The 24,987-nt window shown below is 36.8% G+C and overlaps 1 protein-coding gene across 4 annotated transcripts in view; it reads right to left on the bottom strand.

Moving 5' to 3' along the window:
* Positions 1–24,987, bottom strand: part of RB195_008422 (uncharacterized protein) — a gene marked incomplete at both ends in the record, with an annotated part of 49,816 nt that overhangs the window by 8,530 nt on the left and 16,299 nt on the right. For 2 of the 4 annotated variants that reach the window (XM_064194910.1, XM_064194911.1), the window contains 9 exons: positions 2,406–2,507; positions 3,860–3,991; positions 4,119–4,223; positions 4,437–4,544; positions 6,376–6,510; positions 17,480–17,588; positions 22,398–22,472; positions 24,412–24,492; positions 24,664–24,699. In XM_064194910.1, the coding sequence (XP_064046055.1) occupies positions 2,406–2,507; positions 3,860–3,991; positions 4,119–4,223; positions 4,437–4,544; positions 6,376–6,510; positions 17,480–17,588; positions 22,398–22,472; positions 24,412–24,492; positions 24,664–24,699 (883 nt within the window). Of the gene's footprint in view, positions 1–2,405; positions 2,508–3,859; positions 3,992–4,118; positions 4,224–4,436; positions 4,545–6,375; positions 6,511–17,479; positions 17,589–22,397; positions 22,473–24,411; positions 24,493–24,663; positions 24,700–24,987 lie in introns of those variants that run through there. The other 2 variants (XM_064194906.1, XM_064194909.1) reach the window with 1 other exon arrangement.

The raw sequence follows: 24,987 nt of genomic DNA, 5'->3' as shown, positions 1-24,987 counted from the left end.
TACAACTGGAAAAGTGTCCAGTAAATCCACGTCGATTACGTATTTGTTGTAGTAGTAATAGTAGTAGTTGTAGTGAGTGACAGGGGTAGTTTTAGCATAAAACGAATCTCAATAGCCGGTTATGTGATGGTTCTCGTGGACAAAACCCCGGATACATACGTGCTATGCTCAGCTCGTGCTGTTGTATAGTCTCCGATTTCGATGATGTGCTGTAGATAAGCGCCGGAAAATCAGATCGACGACCAAAGGCGGAGTCGGACAGCCGAACACGATGACTGTCACCTCTCTCGGAGGCTGTGTGTATATATGTCTCCGCCTATTTTGAACTGGTTACCGCCTACTCAACGTCTTTTTTGAGGAACATCACAGGGGGAAATCATCAGGTAATAAACCGCTCACCACTAACTAGGGAAAATTCTAGTGACTATTCAAAAAAATAGTGCGAAAATTCATGTATTCATTTTGATGGATGTGGGGATCAGAAACGGCAAAGGATAAAGTGGATAAAGTGTCTGGCGTTAATCAATCCGCTTGGGACCTGCGCCCCCACGTTCACTTCAATTCAGAATCGTTTGAGGTTTACGAACGTGTAACTGGCCCATAAAATGACTTGCGGTGGCTAGCCGACGGGTCAAGTCAGTGTTTTTATCCTCCCGGACAAGTCTGGTACCAATTTATCGACCCCGGAGGGATGAAAGGCTTGGTGAGCGCTGGGGCGGATTCGAACCACCGATCGATCGCGCAGGAAGCGGAACCTCTAACCGCTACACTACACTCGCCCGTTTACCCAGGATTACCAGAAATCAGAAACGGTAATTTACAAAAAGAGGCCCTAATTAACAAAATAACCATCCGTACGTTCGTTTATGTTTACCCTGATGGTCGCTATAACGTTGCCGAACAACGAACATCGCCGACACTCCTGTGTCTCTCTAGGGAAAGGGCCTGAGTTGCGGCGGACGCGTCGCGGTCTCGCGTGTAAACATTACCATCGGTAAATATAGATAACGAAGTTAGGTTAGGATGTTAGCTCGGAATTTTCAAGGTACCCAGGCAATTTTGTGGTAAAAATTAAGCAACAAAAAAGAGCAGTAAGAAAATCCAATAACTCTAGGAAGGGCACTACTACCAACACGTACTCGCCAGTTCATATAATGCAATAATTTTTAGGACAGAGGAACTATTGCAAGTCTTATGTAAATCCTTTTTTTCTATACATTTTTTCCCAGTTTTTTTCCCTCTTCCCAATATCTTATCATTGCAGAAATTTCGTTTTTTAATGTTTGCAAATAGAAGACCATGTTTTCTCGATTCATGACCACTGCACTACTCACCAATCTTCTTCGCCCACTTCACTTCATTGATATATTACGGAGGTCCCACAAAGAATTTCTTAAATGCGTAGAGTGACACTTTAACACTCCGTGGTACTTATTAGATTAGGGGTTCGTTTTAATTTAAAATGTTCATTTTAATTTAAAATTTAATTTAAATTGTCTCTTTGCGCGAAATTAAAGGACAAAAATCAGTTAGTTCATCTTTATATTTAGATGGATTCTTAATTTCCGCCATAAGACGAGCTTGATATGTTGCTCGAATGTAATCAATGGCTAGATTTTTTTTCAATATATATGCGCTAAGTTTAGCCACACCTAAATTTCGAAAAAAAATTCCGAATTCTTTTAATTTAATTTTTAAGATTTTTAATTTGCACTTCGAACCCTTTCCCATGGGCTACTCTCTGGAAGAAAAAATGGGACCAGATAATTCCAAAAAAAAAAGAGCGTCCTGTTAGACTCATTGCTGAACTTTGCGCATATACATCGCAAAAGATCAATCCATTGATTAGATCTTAATCGAGGATGCGCAAAAAAAAATCGAACAACTACACAAAAAAAACTTGACTTTGAGGCCAGTCCGAGATGATCACGAAATCATGGACTTTCCAGGGCAGCTGGTAGTGATTGTAGTGTAGAAATTTTACAGCATTAACACAATTTTTAACAATTTTTAAAAAAATATTTTTCTTTAAAAATATATTTCCTTTAAAGCTATATTGCAATTTTTGTATTCGCCTAAGCAATCCCAGTCAAATTACAGTTTTTTTTTAAAGTTAAGTTGAAAAAAAAGAAATTTAGTTAGATGAGGTAAAAGTTTTTTTCTTTTTTTTTGGGAAGGGGGATGAAACAATCCTTCATAAAAGTTTCTATGATTAATCTTCGGATTTTTCCTTAATAATACACGAATTCCGTGGGAACGAGACCTAGTAACCCTTGCAGCAGGTAAATGTCTAAAATATTCTTTCAAAAAATCGCTCAAAAGAAAGAATCGACAGCGTAAAAATCGTAAAAAGTACATCCGCACTTTTTTTCCGATTCAATTCCACCCAAATTCGATAAGATTACCTTGTTCATTGTAGTTTTTATGTCGATCCAGATCGTCATGGTGTAATTTTTCACGTTGACCTAAGCACATCCGCAATTCTTCGAGAATTTCTGATTGTCGAGCTGTAAAATCAAATCAATTATAATGTTGAACGGGATTTATTCTATACGAATCCTGATTCGATGGTAGCCAATCAATCAATTCTTCTTTTTTTTCCAGCATTTGTACTTTACACAATAAATCGGACGTTCTTTTAACAAATAATGGATTAGTGTAATAAACAGGACATTATTGATAGCAGGGATACATTAAATTCGATCGGATTTTCCACTTGGCCTAGAGATTTGGGAATTCGTAATTTTCCAAACAAAATCATTTTTGCCGAAATTTTCAATACTTTCGTCAAATTATTGACCTTCTTAGCTAATCACGAGAACAAAAAAAAAACACTAAAAAAAAACTTAAATGCTCTGAAAGAATTCTGCGTACTTTCATTTTTTTTGAAGAACGATGAAAACATTTGGTAGCAACAAGCGATAAAAAAAATCCAAAAATAATTTTTTGAGGTTCATTTCTGAAAGTCACATTCTGAAACAACTGCGTAAACACTTTAATACAAATTCAGGTCAAAAATCGAACATTCAGAAACATTCAGAACATCGAACAGGATAAAGATGAAAACGAATCCGAAGACTCGAATATTTGAACAAAAAAAAAATCGAAATTTCTCCCTTTTTTCTAATCGCACATCCAAAGTCCCAGCGTAAGATTTGTTGAGTGTAAACGCTAATTTCTGATTCAGCATGCCGTAATACTCCACTGTCTCCCGCAATGGCGACTCTTTTTAAACTGGTGTTGAAGTTGGAAAGAGATTAAGAGTGTAGTCGATAATTAAAGGCATCACCCCACGAATCTGAGGTGGTGCAGATTTCAGGTGGAGTATTCGTATACAGGATGGGAGACTACAGAGAGGAGGGTGATCCCGTCCATTTCTTCCTAATTGCGGTAAAAAACGGCCCACAAGATGCGGCGCCGCACAAGACTGGCGCGCTCCAGTTGAACCTCTCGTACAAAACGGTGCACCAAAACGAATGAAGCCGTATCTTCCGGGCCGTTTTTTCGGCAATTAGCAAGAAATGGACGGAATCACCCCCCTCTCCGTAGTCTCCCATCCCGTATACGAATACTCCACCTGAAATCTGCACCACCTCAGATTCGTGGGGTGATGCCTTTAAACTCGACCCGCTGCCAATCAATACCCATCAAAAGCGTGGTCGCAGCGCTCCGCGACAATGAACTATAGCCTCTGTCTGAGAGTCAATGCGCCGCTCCACAAGAATTTTCCGTCCGTAAAGGCTCTAATTTAATTTTTAGAATAATTTTATGAATTCATGGAAAAAAAAATCAATCACTTTGGGCTACGTTGGACTCAGGGAATTCTAGGGACAGATAATTTTGCTCCACATCCACTTACCAAGTTTTTCATTCGCCTCATCTAACTGTGAACATATTTGATCGCGTTGAAATTCTGACCATGCAACCATCACACAAATCGCATCGAATGCCCTTGTGACAAATCGTAATCGTTGAAGTTTTTCGGCGTTTGCTGAAATGACGAAAGAAAGAGATCTTAACAAAATCATTTCTTACATAACACCACCCAAATTATTTGTACTTGATTCAAAATGAAATTCTTTAAGGGAAAAAAATTACAAAAAAAAAACCCGCCGTACAAATTTCCGTAGCTGCCGTTCCATTGAGTTTTGCTATAGCAGAGGATCGTGATTTCAGTTGTGGTTTTCCTCCAGCAAACGATGAGGTCGGGAATTGAGTCTTGCCTAAAAGGACGATAATCAAAGACGGACATATACCGTAATCCTAAGAAAATAAAGATAATAACCTTAAGAAAATAAAGATAGGAACCCTAAAGAAAATAAAGACAAAGAAAATTTTGAGCCAAGGATTTTAATAAAAAGCTAATAGAAAGCTGAAGAGTAAAAAGATTAATCTTGGAGTACAGCAGTGGCCAAAATTAAAATGTAGTGACTTACTCTTGAGCTGCCGAGGCGGTGTCTCCTCGATCTTGGACACGTTCGGTGTGTCGATGATTTTTTCGGCACTTTTCGCTATTGGAGTTGATGTCTTCACTTCTTTACGTTCTATAACAACAATAAATCTATTTCTTTTTGAAAGAAAAAAATTTATCTTATCTATTTCTTAAGAGAATAATCCAAGAAGAAATCAAAGAAATCCCAGAATATTTTCAGAAATTAAAAGAAAAATACATTTAATGGGCGACGCTAGGATGTTTCCATGCAGTTCATAATCAGTGGGATTTCCGCGAATAATTCTTTTCATCAAACCTATCCAGAAATTTTGTTCTACAGAAATCTTCATCAACGAGAGTGAAATAATGAGGAAACGAAGAGCAGCAGAGAAAACCTGTAGAACAGTTGCTCCAGGCTAGGTTCTTTTTTTTAGATGAATCTAGAAAAAAGAACCTAGCCTGGAGCAACTGTTCTATAGGTTTAACAGCATTTAATATTAAATTTTCACTAATTTTCATTTCGTTCAAACAAAAATACCCTCGAAAAATTCTCTTAAAATATTCTTTAAACCTCCAAGGAATCATTTGGGAAAAAAAAACAAACTAATTTTAATTATTATATAGTGATACTAATAATAGGTGGAGTATTCGTATACGGGATAGTAGATTATGGAGAGGGGTGTGATTCCGTCCATTTCTTTTTAATTGCGGTAAAAAACAGCCCGGAAGATAGGCTCAAGGCTGTCGCGTTCCAGCCGAACTCGTTGTAGAAAATAGCGCGCCGGAACGCTCGAAGCCGTATCTTCCGGGCCGTTTTTTACGGCAATTAGGAAGAAATGGACGGAATCACCCTTCTCTCCATAATCTACGATCCCGTATACGAATACTATACCTGAAATCCGTACTGCCTCAGATTCGTGGAGTGATGCTTTTAAGGAAATTCTTCACTAAGCACGACGTGAAAACTCTGCGGAGTGAGAATCCAGGATATTTATAGATCGTAACGTTGTTGTGTGTGTGTGTGCGTATTTCCAAAAAGTTTACCGTAATCCTCTCCCTGTGCAGCAAGACATTCGTTTAATCCTACGCGCAGCAATGAATTCGTGCTGCTACAATGATTCACCTTGCAATTAGCGATCAGTTACAAACAGTTCGGAACCGCCACACTTTATACGTAACCGTTTACGCGATATTGCACCATAAATCAGTGTTTTTCCGCTTTTTTCTGCACTATTCTGTGCAATTTGGTGAAGGTATGCCGTGCCGAAAAATCTCGAGCGCTTCTGTTTAAACACACTCGAATGATATTCTAAAAATATTATCTTTATTTATATTATCATTATCTTATTATTATCTTATTTTATCAAATTATTAAAATTTCATTAAATTAATTAAAACTTGAGAAAAAAAAAAGAAAATTAAGTCGGGAGAAGAATTAAAAACAATGAGAGAATGATAATTCCAATACATTTCGTTTCAACTAAACCGTTCTGTGGAAAAAACTTGTTATTTGGAAGTTTTTTTTTGTTATTAAATCACTTCAAAATGAAAAATGTTTTCAATAAAACCACTGATCCAAAGAAAGTGCACTTTACATGAGTAAGAAAATACATGGAATAATTCGAAGCAGCTAAATACTTCTGGAATATAATTAGGGATCTAATTTCCTATGCAAATTTCTCTAAAATTCGAGACTTCTAAAGTTTCTTTTACAAAATTAAAAAATATGTTAAAAAAAACCGAAAGAGAGGATATTTAGCGATCCTCTTTCTTTTCCTCACAAATTTCGAAAAAATCCCTTTTTAAGCACTAGTCAAGACTTCCACCATAGTTTTTCTTTATATCTTACCACCAAAGTTTTTCAAGAATCTTTTACCTTGGAATTTGGCATCTCTTCCCTGTCCTCAGTATTCCACCAATGTCTCGGATAACTCAGCGCTTACCTTTCGGCGGTGGAGGGACGTAGAGCGGTTTTCGTTCCTTCTTCGGCCTTTCAACCGCCGGCTTCGGTGGCATCACGTTCACGCTCTTCAACGGTTGTTTCACGGTTCTTTTCGGGGTCTCTGCCATTTTATCTCCTGAAATACTGCTTATATAGCGAAAGAACGATTAACAAAAGGTAAAGAGAAAATCTGTGGAAAATATGAAGAAAGGTAAGAGTAAGAAAATGGTGATCGGCAGAATCGAAGAATCAGGATCGGAAAGAAAATTTCTTTCCAAGAGGGTGAAGAAGTCTACCGTAACCATTTGCTTCTGAATGCAAGTTTAACTAGAATAGAGCTATGATTCTTAAAAAAAAAAGGAAACGTGAAAGAAAAAAAAAGAAAATGGTTAGGGATGGCTAGGTTCATGGATGAAATTATCAATCCACTTTGAATTGCAAGAAAATTACGGCTGGAAATGACAAGTCTTTTAAGTCATTGTTGAATACGGCTTTTTACTTTAGAATAAACAGATAAATAAAATTTATAATGAAATAAGAGTTAAGGGAGAGGAGGAGAGGAGGTCTCCAAAAATCAAATGCATCAAAAACTGAAAAAAAAAATCCGCAAAAGGTTAGAAGAATTCAAAAATAAAACCATTACAACAAACTGATGCTGACACACAAGAGCTGAAAGGAGAAGAGTATAAGCTTTTTTCTTCAAAACAAAAAAGCTCAATTGTTCCCATAATTTTTACGGAAAACCTTCCAAAAAAAGGAAAGTCAAAACTCTCTTCTTTTTTTGAGCTACTCACAGGATTCATCGCGCGCGAAACACGTTACGTGCAACATTTGTCGTTATCGACTGATGTGGAGAGTTCTAAGGAGGAGCAGAAACAACGGGGAGGAATTTTCGGCTACGTCTCATGAATCGCTAGAAAAACTCTCATCGCAGCGAATCGTGCGTAAACGGTCGAGTCTAATTTTGACGGGAAACTCATGTACGACGGTTTTTTTCCCCTTTCGATACAACGTCGACGTTCAAGTGAACGCTTAAGGTAATATCGAGTTCAGATTACAATTTTTTCATGTTAATAATTCGTTGTATTAAATTTAATTACATGAATTACTCAAGGGAAATCTATTCTCTGAGGAAATGAGGTCATATTCAAGAAATCAAGCGATCGAGTATCTCTTCGGACTCAGGAGCAACGTAAAAATCTTGTCGTTTTCTGTTTCCTAGTTATCAAAACAAACTTGATCCAAGGAAAAGATCCTCAAAACAAAAACAAAGTGGGTTGGGGTGGTTATATTTGTGTTGTTGTTAATGGGAAGTTGATGAATGAAAAAAAACTACTGTTTTCAAATAACTAACTACAAAGACTCGAATAATCGAAAAGTTTGTATTCGAATTCATTCATGAATTGTTTGGTACTTAAAAAAGTTCGAGAATTCACATAGATTGAAACTATTAATATTGTTTTCAGAGAAATCCTAAGACTCGAATAATCGAAGGGTTTGGTATTCAAACTCATTCGTGAATTGCTGATCAATTAATTGAATTATTTTAAAAAAAGCAATCGAGCATTCCTATAGATTAAAAAAAAAACGACATTTCCACCAGAAAACTCATTTGAATTTCTTCATGCTGATACATTGAAGGACACAATTACGTAGAAGAATGTGTTTTTTTTTTTTCGAATGTTTGAAAAAGGAGACACACACAGAGAGAGAGAGTGAGTGAGAGAGAGAGAGAGAGAGGAAAAAACAAAAGGAATTAGCAAATAAAAAAAAACGACCAAATAAAATAAAATAATATAATATAATAAACCAAATAAAGCAAATAAAACAAATACGACCATCAAATCGCATATATATATATATATATATATATATATATACATACTATACAGTATGAAACAAATCAATGTGTGAATGCACGCTATGCAGTAAACGACCTCGCCTTTATAATAGCTGTATCGCTGTAGATGATTTTACGCAAGAATGATTTACACGAGCGACGACTAGGTGAAATCTAGGTAAGGATAAAACGTGTGACACTTTCTTATTAGTATCGTCCTTGGCCAATTTCTGTTTTTTTTTGTGATTGTGACCATGATTTCCTACTATATTAAATGGTAAAAGGATAAAGTTTCTGGCGCTAATCAATCCGCTTGGGACCTGCGCTCCCAAATTCACTTCAATTCAGAATCGTTTGAGGTTCACGAACGTGTAACTGGCCCCGTACAATGACTTCCGGGGTCTAGCTGATGTGTCAAGTCAGTGTTTTCATCCTCTCAGACGAATCTGGTACCAATTTATGGACCCCGGAGAGATGAAGGGCTTGGTGAGCACTGGGGCGGATTCGAACTTCCGATCGATCGTGTAGGAAGCGGAACCTCTAACCGCTAAACTACACCTACCCCCTTATTATATTAGGGGATCGGAAATTATTGTAACTAATTAATTTCCAATAATCTCTTCTAAGAAAAAGTTCTAAAGAATATAAATAATTTCAAATAAATTCTGATTAATTTGCAATTTCAACAAATGATAGGTATGATTCTATTTCTTAAAAAAAACCAAAAAAAAAAAATCAAAATCAAATCAATCAAAACCTGTTTTCATTCACGGATTCACGATTGAGAATTTGCCCATCAGAGAGTACAAACTCACTGATAATGATGAACGTGACCAGATAACTTACCGAGAATAAAAATGTGGGGAAAAAATATTTTTTCTACGATATGGCAAAGAAGCGACATTACTGTCTTGTACCTCTCATACGTAATTACACGTCCCTCTGCTCTTTTTCTCAAAAATTCTTTTCGCATGAATTTCGTATGAAAATTTGAAATACATGTGTTTTTTTGTCACAAACAAAACATGACACAAACTCCTCTCCTTACTTGCAATTTTTTAAAATCATAACAACCAATCTAAGACGAAAAAAATCTTCAAAAATCGCAGAGATTTTGTTGTCTAGGGAAAGAAATCACATTTTGAAGCGAGTCTCAGCAAAAAATCGTCACAAATTGCTATTATTATGTCATAATTGTGTCTAGTACACAAAGTAACGCACTAAAGTGGCGCCGTAGGCGAACGAGTAAACAACAATAAGTTAATTATGTACAATTATATTGATATACATATACAAATCAAGATTGCTTAGCCCTTATTGAATCTATTTACTACCTGCACAAATTCAATAAGAGAGAGTACTTTAAAATAAACAATTATGACTGAAAAAATTCGGACCTTCATTCTTTCGAAAACACAAATAAGTCCAAGATTGAGGGGGAAAAACCAGCAAATCAAAAATTTTCTACAAGCCCCAAAACGTAGAAGAAGTAAAAGTAAAAGTAAAAGTAAAAGAAGTAGTAAAAGCAAAAGTAAAAGTAATGTAAAAAGTTTCTGATCCACAAAGTAAAAAAAAAAGAATTTTTCGACTAACTCCTCAAGGTAATGTCGTTCCTGATAGCTGGTATAAACGATCGTAAAGTTTGAATGGAAGGTTCCAGGAGGAAACGCCTCTCGCCCGCTCCCTTGTTGTCCCTCCATCTATGGGTTTACCTTACGCCGTCGGACCGGTTCGGGGAGGTTTTAATGAAAGGAAATGGAAACGCCTTTTTCACTCGACCAAAAACCTCATTCTCATCAAAATGATTTTTTTCTCATATTTTTTTTCCATCTACAGAATATATTTGTCTTTGGTGGGGGGAATACAATTGGAACAAAACCATCTGCGAGTTCTTTTTCTAACCCTGCTATCGTAATATTATTTAGTAATTCTGTATTATTATTATTATTTACTTTTGTTTCATTTTTCGGCACAATGGAATTTCGCTGTGGGACCTAGTCGTTTGTTAGAGATACACTTCCAGTGCTAAAACGAATGGAAACGAGTGTTTTCGTTGCGTGATGGGTTTATCCGTGGAGAAATCTCTATAGGATAACAATGTCCACAACTAGGCCATAATTTTCTTTTTTTTTCCAACCGGGTCAAAATTTATTGGGCACAGGCTCAATTCTTTAAGTATCATAGGAAACTTTAATAAAGTTACACAGTCGAAAAATAAAAGCGAAAGAGAATAAACGTGAGGTGGGGTTTCGAGGCAGGATTTTCCTTTTTTCTTTTTTTTTCAGATAGAAGACGTTATAAAAAGAAGACAAGAAAAAAAAAACCAAGAACTACGACGGCGCTGTGATGTGTTTGTTTGAGGAGAATAGAAGACTGGATCGATTTTCTGGATTTTCCATGCATTTTCATTGCACTTGCAGAAGAAAAAACTTCGACAAAAAGAAAAAAAACTTCCTGCAAATATGTTCGGAAAATCCGAACGAAACCTTACAATAAAAACGGCCGTTAGTCCTCGCTAACGACGTTATCTTTTCCGAAATCTGGTTCCTGGGATGGAAACTTTGGGATTGTGCTCAGCGCTTTTCCGAAGCATACATACATATTATACATACATGACAAAGTAGAATCGTATGAATTTTCAATTAATTTGCAGGATAAAAGACAACAACGTTCAACTAATCGATAATAAACAGGGAAACGTAAACAAAAACGATTGTATACATGTGTAAACCATATAAAAATAAATAATATATACTAAATAACAAATATAAATAATATATAATAATAAATATAAAATATTACAAAGCAGATGTGTTAAAAATTACAGTTAAGTCTTCCGAGTTCATTCACTCGATTATCGAGCATTCGAAACGATAAAAACGTAAACAATAAACAAAAATTTTAAAAAAACACAACATATGATCCAAGTACTCAGGAATCAGCGAGCTTTGATGGGTGGAAATGGCTGGAGCAGGGAGGCAAACCCTGATCATAAGAATCAGATCATTCGCAGCCAGTCAAAATCTCTGATCGATTCCGATCCGCCTCCGAATTAGGCGGATCGTAAACGGATATTTTCAACCTCTTGCGAGAGGTTACGAGTCAAAGACGCTCGTCAAATGAGTGCCGCAGAAATTAGATGAAAATAAGAAAAAGCGTACTTTTTGCTCGTTTTCCGCAAGGAGATTGTGCCTTTTCATGATCATGACCTACAATGAAGATGAATCGATTACTGCTCAGCTCAGGATAGACCATGATCAAGCGCAACAATTCCAGAAAAAAAGGATAATAATAAGTGTGCGGTGATTTGCAACACTTTAATCCATTATAGTTTCCTAAATCCTAGGGAAACTCTCAGGGAGGACAAGTATTATCATCAAATCGACGAACGCGATTAGAAACTCCGACATAGGCAGCCAGAGCTGGTCAACAAAAAGTTCCACTCCTTCGGATGCCAATATTTGCCCGTATGTCGCATAACTGACCCTGCGCGAAAGCTGCTATGGAGCTGGGCCGCAAAACCCTGCTTCACCTCAGCGGTCCTCTCGCTAACTCGGACCCTTTCAAGTGTTTCTATAACTTCTTGTGAGGGGAATGCTTCTGAAATTAAGCAATGATGTCGTTCAGTTGATTTATCCTAGCCTGGAGAACTCCAGATTTTTACGTAATCGATCGAAACGAACGTTTGGCAAATCTATTTGCCAATGGGCAACGGCAACTCATTGGCAAATATATTTCAATTCTAATAGTTTCAACTATAACTAGTAAAGTTTGCACTTAAGTTGAGCTATGTCCGTTTGAATTTTGCGGTCGGAATACGCACCAGTTTTGCATACAGTTGAATAGTTTCTACCTTAATCACATCTTGGCTACGATTGAGGATCGCATGTACAGGATTCTAGCATATCTAGATATCTAGCAGATAAATTCCATAAATTCCCACGGGTAGAAGGTGAGAGTGATTTCACATGATGAAAATTCTGCGTTTCTTTCCTCTCATTCAAATTTTTTAGAACTCCCTTTCCGATGTTTCATCCGTTTTTAAGGTCTTGGATTTGTTTCCCTCATAAATAGAGTACTATGTGTTCATTTCATAAATTAGTGGATAAATAAATATGCATACATGATAAACAATAGTAGTGTAGTATACAGCTTAAAAACGGGCTCCCTTAATCTATGCCTCGATATTTCTAACATTTTCTAATATTTTTTTTAACAAAAAGATTTTTTCTTAGAAAGACACAACTGGACAGACGTGGAGGACTTCCAAGATCTAGCAAGTCTAGTTTTCCAAAGTGTTGACAGGCTGAGATTTAAGATGAGAGTGAGTGGAATTTTATCCGGAACGGGTGCGTCATTTCCAAATGAACCAGTCCAAGCTTTTCGGGCCGTTGTGATCCGGAGTAAAATTGTAACAGGTGATTATTCTTGGTTCATTTTGATAAAGATGATACCATGACGGTATAATCGTAGTTTGTTAGCATATAATAGCCTAAATACATAGGTGTACGGTAGCTAGGCTATTTACTCAACTAATTAGGTAATTTAGGACAGTTTCGAATAGAAAAGCTGGAAAAATCCCGGTCTTTAACATTTCTCAACTATTTATTTCTCTTTAAGAAAAACATTTGTCGGTTCTCCTTTTCCTTCTCAGTATTACGCTGAAGGATCTCTCTCAGATATCCAATAAGAGCTTCAGAAAACAAGAACTCATCCAATCCTAACGGATCCCTTCAGGATTTTTCGCAAGCAGTTGGTAAGTTTCAGTGTGAAAGCACGTCTCATCATTTATGCGCAGCTGCCCGGCCGCCTAAGACAACCACTCGAAAATAACATGGATACGCGATTCTAGGATGCTGTCATCGAATGTCTCTGTTCACCCCAAGGGGGACCCCACCCTCCATCCACAAATGAGAATGTCATCTTGTCATCTCAAAGTGTTCGAATCTTTGAGCAAGAAGATTTGAAAATGACAACGAATTCCAATCCTCTGTGGACGAGTTCTTCAACTTTCTTGGACTTTAGATTTCCCACGAGTAAAAGAATCTAAAGTCCGAGAAAAGAAAGTTTCCGAAAAAAAAAGGTGCAATGACCTTGGATGGAAGTTATATTCGACTCCCACGAAGGTCAACACATTTTCCATGGAGGAACTGTACTTGATTTCAAGAAAAAATTCTCGCTCCAATAATGATCCGTAGGAAAGTGGTATCCGGTACAGAAAATTATGGATACTGTAGTAGCACTGTGGTCTCAGCGGAAAATTGTCGCCGAGAAAACTCTTACAGATCACAGTGAATTATGTTCCACTAAGAAAAGAAGAAATTTTCGTAAATTCAGTAGGAAATCTACTAATTATGTAATTCTGAGTAGAATAATAAAAATGGAAACGATCGCGATGAGAAAGAAGAAAAAAGAAGAAAGAAAGAAAAGAAAGAAAAACCAAAAAAAAATAACAACAAAAAGGCAACAAAGCAGAATAAAAATATAATAGAATATGTAGAATAATGGGAATAATAGACCTGTCTCTAAACTTCCATTAAAAATCTTATTTTTAGCACCTTAATTGAAAAAAACAAACATTTTCACGCATAAATTCTGAATTCCCAAGAGAATTAGAGCCCAAGAGAGGGAAATTCTGATTATAAATGACAAATTAGAGGTAATACGGCTATGAGCTAGAAATTATAAATTTAAATAAAGACAAAAATACTAAATAATACTTCCTGACCCACATGCGATAATATATCCTTGGGAACCACCACCCAAGAAATATTTGCAGGCGAATATCTCGGCCCAGAATGGATCACGTGGCGGTTTCCGCCCCCCAAAAAAGCGAAAATGATTTCTATGTGATCTACCGGTAGATCACGTAGTAATCAAAGTGCCAGTAAGAATAAAGCTGAGTGACATGATTGAGGAGGTAGATAGTAAGTAAAAATGTAAATAATCTAATCCATTTCTAATCCATTAAACACCACGGATAATAGGGATCGTTGCAAGTGGTCAAATAAGGAGGATGCCACAACAACGCAGACGTTGCTTATCGATCTGCTTAACAATGCATCTCTTAGCGAATCGTCAAACAACAAAACATCGAGGGAAACGACGACGAGGCTTGAAAGGCGTTTTTGGAGGAGAACAATCACAACGAGTTTGAAGGAGAAGAACGATTTGAGTGATTGACGTAGATTTTGCAGATTCTCAGCTAGAAAATAGCTTTCATCGCCCGCTTTTCAACCAAAATAGCAGACCCCATTTTTGAAAAAAATGTTCACATTTAGGTGATTACGTGTGAAGAAAAAACTGAAAACAATAACATTAAAGAGATGTCTGGAGAATATTTTTATATACTATCTATTTCATTCATTAATAAAATAAATATATCAAAAATAAAATATAGAAAAAATATTTTAAAAAAAAGATACATCGCATACAAAAAGTGAAAATGACATTTTAAAATATAGAATATTTTTAAACACTATTTGTACTTTTCGTATGCGCTAGTACTAGTGAGATTTTCGATGAACTAATTAACTTTTCTCTTTTAAACCTCTGAGAGCAATTAAAGGCATCACCCCACAAATCTGAAGTGGTACGGATTTCAGGTGGAGTATACGGGATCGTAGATTATGGAGAGAGGGGTGATTCCGTCCATTTCTTCCTATTTGCCGTAAAAAAACGGCCCGGGAGATGCGGCACCGCATAGGGCTGGCGCGCTCCAATCGAACTCCTTGTAGAAAATAGCGCGCCGGAACGCTCGAAACCGTATCTTCCGGGCCGTTTTCTACAGCAATTAGAAGGAAGTGAACGGAATCACCCTCCTCCCGATAATCTACTATGCCGTATATGAATACTCCACCAGAAATCCGGGCCACCTCAGATTCGTGGAGTGATGCTTTTAACCAGATCCCTCGTGATTTATTTTTGCTATTTATAGAAACTATACCACCAAAGCCATCAATTTACCAAAATTTACCACCAAAACTGCCAATTTACCAAAATTTACCACCAAAACCACCAATTTACTAAGTTTTTACCTCTTTTTTTTTTGGTATGGCCTTACATCGGTGGTCGTTGAGGGCGCTTAGTGTGGCTCCACAAGAAACTGTTGTCTCTATTTTTTTCCCCAAATCCTTAAATTGTCAAAGAAATTCTACCAAAAACACTCGTTTTTTTTCCTAGCGGTAGGCACAGGATTAGCGCTACGAATAAAAGTGAGGAAGAAAAAAAAAACAAAAAAGAACCAAGAAAAGAAAAAAGGGAGAGAAAACGCAAGAAACGGTTTCAGAGTATCTTCCAACCCATTGACGAAAGCGCTTTTTTTGCATAGATATCTTACGAAAATCGAATTTTACAAGCTATATTTGAACGAAGAAATAATAATAAATAATAATGAACCCGTCAAGTAAAAAAAAACTTTCTAAAAAAAATTAGAAAACTACAAAAGATAATCATTGAAAATTATGCGACCCACTAGTGAAAAAAAGGAAAGAACGCCGTTGCCGTTGAAAGTAAAAATTAAATAAGTAAAAAATTACAAATTTGCTATTAATTGTTGTAGAGAACAGAAAAAGAATAGTGGTTACTACTTACAGTAGTAATTGAAAGAATGAAATTATTGGAAAAACTTGATCAAATCCAGGAAATTATTGCGAGAGTTCATAAAAGTTGCGCGAACATGAAGTTTACCCATTAAGTGGCTAGGATATTTCATTCCAACGGGACATATGGTTACCACCTAAAGAATTTTCCACTAAGATTATGAAGGAAGATAGAAAGAGAAAATAATTAATAGAAATGTCCAATAAATTTGGCTAAAAAAAAGCAGGTGAATCCTTTCATTGAAAAGAAACAATTCTTTTTGTTTTTTTTTTCTCATAATACAATCTTTATCTCTACTAAAAGATCATACAAAAAATAAGTTTCAAAAAAAAAGACAATAAGGTAGAATGGCTCAGATCCTGCAAATTTCTTTCCGGAGATAGAGATTAATGACTACGAATAAAAACGATGAAGAAGAAAAACAGAAAATAACCAGGAAAAGAAAAAAGAAAGAGGAAATACAAGGAATGGCTTCAGAGCATCCTTAACACCCATAGACGAAGACGCTTTTCACATTTGACGAGAATTTTTTTCCCTCGCCGAGCCATTTTTTTCAGAATTCAAAACAAGAAAAAAACACCTCATGCGGCCATAAGCGCAGAGAAGCTGAGCGCAAAAAAAAAATCAATTCAATCGCTTTGTTTTTGCGCTTTACGTTTTGAAGAGAAAAAAAATTGCGGCAACTGCTGAAGCGCGGAATTCAAACAACAGTGCTGGATGTAGGAAGTACGAGCTACTTTTGTTTGAAATTTCGGCCACCATGAATATTGAAGGACGGAATTTTCCAGACTTTCCATCAGTGAGAAGATTACGATGCCCTTCCATAGAGATTTGGCGAGAATTTATCTAATTTATGGTCGTAAAATGGATGGCAACGGTAAGGCTTAGATAAGGTAAGGTCTTAAACTTACCTAAACGTCTTAAAAATCTATCAGCTGAGCTATCAGACATTTTTGTGGACATTGAGCAAATTTATATAGAGAATTTTGTCACTTTTTAATGAGCGCAAAAACAGCTTGAGCAAATTTATAAATAGCAAAACCAATAATAAATAATAAAAATCAATAATAAATGATAAATAATAAAATAATCATATAGAAAAGCTTTCCTCTATTTTTTTGAGCGCAAAAACAGTTTGAGCAAATTTAAAAAAAAGAATTGTCATCAATAATTCCTTGAGGGGTTAACATCAAGCACGTTTCGGGTTGAGAAAGAGGCCTAGGTGGATATTTCCAGACAAAATAAGGTATTGTGCAGCATAATATATGCACAATGCCTCATTTTTTTCTGGAAATATCCATCTAGGTCTCTTTCTCAACCCGAAGCGTGTTTGAAGTTAACCCATCAAGGAATTATTGATGACAATTCCGTTAAATTGACTTTTAAATAAAGAATTTTCTCGTTTTTTTTTCAATAAGAGCAAAAAAAGCTTGAGTAAATTTATCTAGATATATTAATATTCTCGTTCTATTCCATACTATTCTATTCTTATTCCATAATATCTAATTTATTAATATTCTCATATAATAATAATACTAGTATCAATATTAAATTTCCATATTCTCGTTTTTTTTAATGAGTTCAAAACACCTTTTTCTGGCCGCAATTCTAACGGGAGCAGGGAAATTGAAGTTGGGTGAGAGTATAGTATTGAATCGCATACCTGCGGCGGTGTTTTCGACTTGTGGCGGTGGAGCACGTGGTGGTGGTAGCAACGAGATTCTCGCTTTCACCTCTTTCTTCGGCTTCAACTTATCCGCCTCAATGGATGCCTAAAAAGAGTAAAAAGGAGTGATTGAGGAGCATTTGCTAAGGCCGGAAAAAAAATACACACACACACTGAGGAAAACTAGCACATCGTTCATTAGAAATTTTTCAGAGAAAGAAAAATGTACACACAGAGGATATTACACATTTTCTCGATCTTACTTTTTAGCAAAATAATTAATTTAATGGTTTTTTTTAAGGAAATAAAGACACATAAAGCTCTTCACTAACATTGGTAATTAGTTTTTTTTAAAATTAATTTATAAATAATAAAATCAATAATAAATAATAAAAATCAGTAATAAAGTAATAATAATAAAGTAACACTGTTCTCCGAGGCATATAGCACAGTTTTTTTTAAATTAAATTTATTCTAGCAATAATTCCAACGAAACGTAACACTAAGTTTGGACAAGGTTCTTTTTAGAAATAAAGGCACACATAGTTCCTCATTGTCATTATTAATTGGTTTTTTTTTCTAAAATTGAATTTATTCTAGTAACAATTCCAAGAAGGAGTAACACTGCGTTTGGGCAACTTCGAATACTTTTTTTTTCAAATTTTTCTTTAGTTTTTTTTTTCTCAAAAACTCTGTTTATTAACTTTTTCTATTTTCAATTTGATACATGCGCCTCTTAAATTATTCTGCAGCTGGTCTTTTTTTTCATAGTAACACTGTTGTGCGAGGCATATAGCACCAATTATCTTTTTCGAAGTCGTTCACGCAAGGTGATTGGGGAGGTTTAACCTCAGTTTTCTTTTCTCCTTAAAAAAAACCATTTCTATTCGTTGTTCCGATAAGAATGCGCCATTCTGGAGCCAAAAACTGATCTCAGCAACCGTTCCCGTTTTGTCTTCGACGAGACAAAGTTATTACTAGTTGTTTCACTTCCAGTTTCCTATCAATCACAATGCAACTCTCATAGATCTTCTTGTGAACGATGTCAATTTATCAAATAAGCAATGTGACAAGCTTAGAGAATCTACGTGCCGTGTGCACGGGTGGTCGGTGGAAAAAGTTAACGCACATTCCTAGAGGGGAAAAAATAAAAAGAAAGAAAAATGAAGGTACGATTTTTTCTGGAATTCCAATCTTGTTGGAAGCAGTCGGTACGTTACAAATGAAGGACGGATGAAAAAGAAAAGCGTTCTGTTGGAGGAATGGGGAAATAAATGCAAAAAGCGTGCAATTAGCGGGTACCGGAGAATAATATCGTTTTCTCGTCGGGCTAAAACAAAAATAGTTTCTCTGCAAATTTTACTCCCGCCCAATGATATATCCATCCGTCAAAATTTGCTTATCAGATGACCTTCTTACAACTGTTGAGGAAGTTTTTGATCCCAGACCTCTAGGATGAAGCTTACTTCTGACCAAAAAATTTAAAATCGTCTATGAAACTGCTTGTAAGTTTAAAACATGAACGCAAAAAAGAAAAGGTATCAAAAAGAACATGTTAAAATAATATAATGATAATATAATAAATATCAAAAAAATATCTCCGGTGCATCCGATATTTTTTCGTGGATCGTAATGTAAGTTGGAAGTTACCTCAGAACTACGGTAACTTATCAAAAAGAAGTACGTATACTTATCGACTAGCAAACTGTGCAGTTATACAAAACCAGAGACCTTTCTTCAATTTTTTCGTATGAGGAGCAGCATTTTTACGTGGCTACGCAATATCGTATCTATCCATGTTCGCGAGGGCGACCGCGACGCGTCCGGAGGAATTATTCAACCTTGTGCCCAACAGTATCAAGACTCCTATGTTTATCTAGAGGGCCGCGACGCGTCTGAAGAAATTCACCTAGGTTCCTACTTATTTTTCATATTTAACGCACACATCCTCTTCCAGATATGTGATCCTGACAAATATACGAGTCATAGTTATCTGTAAGCAATAAAGCAGCAGCCGGTTGTTTGTGTTGGGAATTCAAGCAGCTAGAAGGGAATGCGTCAATTTCGGCAAGAAATCCAAGTGAGTCCTGGAGATGTGAAGTCTTTCTGAATTCCTCAGGGACGGACAGCACGACGAAAACATCGTCGCTGAACGTGCTCACACGGACAGTCAAAGTGCACACACCGAATGCCTCTTCATCTTGTTTGGACATACGTAAGTGGACGATGTCGACGACGACGACGACGACGATTATACCAAAGATAAATATATGCTACGATAACAACGAAACACTAGCAATTTCTAGCCGAAGAAGACTAATTACGGAATCGTTTCCTTCTTCTTCTAAGGAAAAAAAAAGACACACAAGAAGGATTAATTCCCTGTAAAGACCTCGTATAACTACATACTTCCAAAGCAAACATAAAAATTCTCCAGAAGCTGATAGATTGTAGGCATTAAGCCTACTAAGCCAAAAGTACAAACGTTGGAAAAAATATAATAATGTTTCCATGGATAAAAACGTCGAACAGCTTTTTTTTACAAAGTAATAATGGATAAAAATAAATTAATAATAATAGTAAAAATAAATCTAATAAATAAATAAATAATAAGAGTAAAAATAAATCTAATAATAAAAATAAATCTGATAATAATGGTTCCTGGAATGAAAACGTCAAAACAGCCTTTTTTTCAAACAAGGAATCGTTAACCATTACACCTTAGTTTGGTCTGAAACGACTCATTTTCGAAAACTGACCACTTCTTATTCACTTCAAGGTGAAATCTGATATTTGCGAACACTGAAGAATTCCCCCTCTCTCTATGCCGAACAATTATCGTAGTACTGATCATCTGCACATATATTTTATTTTTTTATAAGATTATTTATTACTATATTTACTATTCTTTCATATATTCCTTCTCAATATTGATAATTATCGAATATTTCGAATTCTTAATTTAAGAAAAAAAAGAAAAGACGAAGGCCAGTCATAGGCCAATACAAAAAAAAATTAAAAAATAGTATTTCAAATTCTAAATTTAAGAAAAAAAGTTCTTTTATGGAATATAAGTCTGAAGAGCACTGTTAAACTCCAAAAACTGTAAAACCCAAAAATTTGACGAAATCGCCAAAAACATGAGTAATTTTATTTTTGATAGGTAATCGCAGAGTATTTATATCATATTTATTATTTCTTTTAAAATATTTCTTTTGTGAGACAATAATAAACCTAGCGAATGAATGAAACCCAACATTTCCATATTCTCGGCTACTTCAATGGACGGCAAATCTAACACTTTTTGTGAAACTCGGAATTTTTTTTTCATTTCTAAGAATGTTGTAGCAAATTGATGCCTTCCGGCGGACGCACAGGGCATACGGTGGGCTTTTTATGGAAGAAATTAGCACCTGCATTATGGATAATGGATATGTAAGCAGCTTAGCTCCATCCAGTAAGAGACATATCAATCGTCCAAGAAATCCAAGGGATTGTTTGCAATGTTAGACGAATGGATGGAAAAATGTGCGAGTGAATGGAGATTAGCCAGAATTTGAGGATGGCTCGACGTCTAAGGCATCAAAGCTCGTACGAAATCGATGTTAACGTAAACACTACCCGCTGCGAAAGGATCTAAGCGAAGAAAAAAAGAAAACGAGATAAAACGAAAAAAACAATAAAACTGCAAAAAAAAATTCTATAGTAAACATTAAGAAAACCAATTTGAGTGATTAGAGTGACCTGTGTGCAGGCAAAGAAGAACTAAAAATATTTAAGGCAATAAAAATTAAATAATACATAAGGGAACATAAACCCCTTAGAAAACAAGGAAAAAAGAAGATCAGTTATAGGCTGATACAAAAAAAATCCAAAAAAAAATAATATTTCAAATTCTGGATCTAAGAAAACAAGGAAAGACAAAGACCAGTCATAGGCTAATAGAAAAAAATTTAAAAATAGTATTTCAAATTCTAAATTAAGGAGAAAAACCTCCTTTGTGGAATATAACTCTAAAAAGCACTGTTATACTCCCCAAAATTTGACGAAATCCGAAAACCGAAAACATGAGTAATTTTATTTTTGGTGGGTAATCGCAGAGCGCTACGGATTTCGGCAAAGATAGGCCAAGAAAAAAAACGCTCACGCCAGCGATGTCAGACTTCACCGAGGATCGAGGAGATGCTAATCGTAAATCTTAGCCAGAAGGATCCTCTGGTAGTAATTTTGAACACATCATTATCAGCTAAATCACACGTTCTCAAACATGAACGGGAACAGCTGCTTATCTCGCTCATCGCTATCTCTTCGTCGCTGTGAGACTCACAAGTAAACGACGGCAGTTAGATGGACGCAAGTAGTTTAAACGTACAACTGTGTGCAGTAACACAAGTGTGTGCTTAAAGGCATAACCCCACGAATCTGGAGTGGTACGGATTTCCGGCGGAGTACTCGTATACGGGGTTGTAGATTATGGGGAGGAGGGTGATTCCGTCCATTTCTCCCTAACTGCCATAGAAAATGGCCCGGAAGATACGGATTCGAGCGTTCCGGCGCGCTATTTCCCACAACGAGTTCGATTGGAGCGCGCCAGCCCTATGCGGCGCCGCATCTTCCGGGTCGTTTTTTACGGCAATTAGGAAGAAATGGACGAAACCACACCCCTCTCCATAATCTTCTATCCTATGTACAAATACTCCATCTGAAATCCGCACCACCTCAGATTCGTGGTATGCTGCCTTTAATTTAAAAAAAAACATAGGTGTGTTTATGATCTAGGGACCCCTACGCTCAAATGATCAGTCTTCACTGCTAACCTCAAACTGAGAGGCAGATAAATCCTCAAAAAGAAAAAAAGAAAAAGGAGAAGAAAGAAATCGGAAATGCAAAAAAAAAACAAACAAATTGCACCAACCTTAATCGCTTCCATCATTAATTGATGTTTCGATGGAGGTTTCGGTTTCACAGGAAATCGTGGAGGTGGAGGAGGCTAAAGAAAAAGTTAATTATTATTAGATACAATGCAGAAAATCTGCCCCAAAGTAATTTTTATTCGAATTTCTTTACTACAGACTTTTCTTGGAGGAAAAAACTGACTTTATACTACTTCAGCTGGCATTCCTTACTTGTTGTATAGGCGGATATACCTCCATTAAAAAAAAATCAAACGATTCCGAATTGAAGTCAAACACGATGGCGCATCCCAAAAGTATTGGTCAGCAATGGCTCTTTTTCTTTTTTTTCCTTTTCTTTTTATTTTTTTTTAACAGATGACGCTTACTTTCTGTTGGATACCGCCATCTCACGGCTGGGACCATCGCCACGGGCGTACGGTGCCACCCGTGGAATGCAAAATATTCCTCCCCATTATTCCGACAGTCCCTTAAACATATCTGGCCTCAGGCTAATTAATCAGCGATCAGTGCAGAACGCTACAGCGCTACAGGAACCTATAGGTCCTATTCAGCTTCATTCTGATACGGTCTGGCATCTTCTTATCAAAAATCACGCCACATCGTGATTTCAAACCGAGCAGCGGTAACTCGCCCTCTCGTTCGAGACTGTCCTCGGATGTGACCGGAATATTCCGACCATTAGATACATGAACATGCGGATCCTCGAAAAAAAAAAACACCTTCATCCCCACGATGCCGATATCGTTCACTTTTGTGGTCATTTATTCAGTCTTATTGATGTGGATGGGCGGGTGTAGTGTAGCGGTTAGAGGTTCCGCTTCCTTCACGATCGATCGGTGGTTCGAATCCGCCCTAGTGCTCACCAAGCCTCTCATCCCTCCGGGGTCGATAAATTGGTTCCAGGCTTGTCTGGGAGGATAAAAACACTGACTTGACACATCGACCAGCCCACGCAAGTCGTTGTATAGACCAGTTACACATTCGTGAACCTCAAGCGATTCTGAATTGAAGTGAACGTGAGGACGCAGGTCCCAAGCGGATTGATTAACGCCAGGAACTTTATCTTTTATCCTTTATTGATGTGGATGCCAGCCGACCGAATAAATCATCAACTGAAAAGTCTCGCGTGATGCAGTGATCCATGATGACAACAAGGAAGAATGGATACAGGGCAGAATTTTGGTGAAGTCCGCAGGAGATGGCGGATTCCTAGCCCATACATGAAGGGATTTTCCAGGTTGAGAAAGATGGGGTACAATGGTTTTCGTTTTTCACGCTTTTATAAATGTTTCTGAATCGAGAATCGGTCAGTATGACTAAGATCGGTGATGGCGTTTCGACAACACGACCAACCCCGACGAAACCGCATCCATTCATGGACATCCCGACAACTTCACCGATTCTACAATCAATAATGATCGCTATGTCGAATCGATAACCACCGTTATGAGCAAACAGCGGGAGATAGAGTGAGTAGCCAGAAACTAGAGCAGCTAAGTAGGGATCCTTTTTTCGGATCGAGACTGTAGTGCTCACCTGAAGGTCCATAGGTGTCCTCCTTCGCTTAGGAAATTATTTTAGGTTGTCTGCGGGATATCAGAGATGGGTCCTCCACAGATTTGTCGTCAAATCGTCTGTACACGACATTTTTTTTTGCTTCACTAGTTTCAGAACCACGAACAAGACCTGGTCGCACGCGACCAATACCCATACAAAATGGATCGGGAACGGAAGCGAGTTTAGAGCAAGGTTTATCGAAAGGAAAAGCAGACACAAAATCGCTCGACAAGAACGCTTCTTCATTCAAAATCGCTAGAATATCGATGAACAGTGCATTTTGGCATTTTCACCGTTCAGTGTCAACACAGTGACTAACAGAGATGAATAACTCTTCCAATTTGTTTTTTCCCCAATAGTACAAATGAATCTTTTCTGAATTTTCAGAATGAATTTCTCAAAATAAATTTAAAAAATTTGATTTAAGTTCAAAGTAAGTTTTGAAAAAAAACCAACCTCCTTGTCCAGTCTTGTTCTTGAATGTTTCGGTTGTTTATCAGGATGATCCTCATCCTTGTGAAGAGGTGAGAGACGTGGCTAAAAAGAGTGGAATACGTCTAAGCAAAAAAAAAAGAAAGAAAAGAAAGGTGAAAAAATGACTGAACACTTGCTCATACAAATACTGAACGGTCAATTTTTGCGCTCAAATAAACTCCGAGACGACGAATGCGTCGAAAATTTACGTGAAAATAGTCTCGATGAACTCACAGCGCTTACAGTTTTACGTCGACCGCCGACAAGCATTTAAAATATACCAGAACTGATAAAGGCCACAAAGATTGCGCTGATAATGGAGGAACACGATTGGGCATGAGGACTGTGTATTCGTATTCATTTTACACGTTCTCTTAGAAGATTATTTAAAGGGATCACTCCACGAATCTGAGGTGGTACGGATTCCCGGTGGAGTATTCGTATACGGAATCGTAGATTATTGAGAGAAAGGTGATTCCGTTGATTTCTTCCTAATTCCCGTAAAAAACGGCTCGGAAGATATGACTTCGGGCGTTCCCGGTGCGCTATTTTCTACAA

Source organism: Necator americanus, chromosome III (genome assembly GCF_031761385.1).
Source record: "Necator americanus strain Aroian chromosome III, whole genome shotgun sequence".
Classification (NCBI taxonomy): domain Eukaryota; kingdom Metazoa; phylum Nematoda; class Chromadorea; order Rhabditida; family Ancylostomatidae; genus Necator; species Necator americanus.
This window is presented reverse-complemented; position numbering and strand designations above follow the sequence as displayed.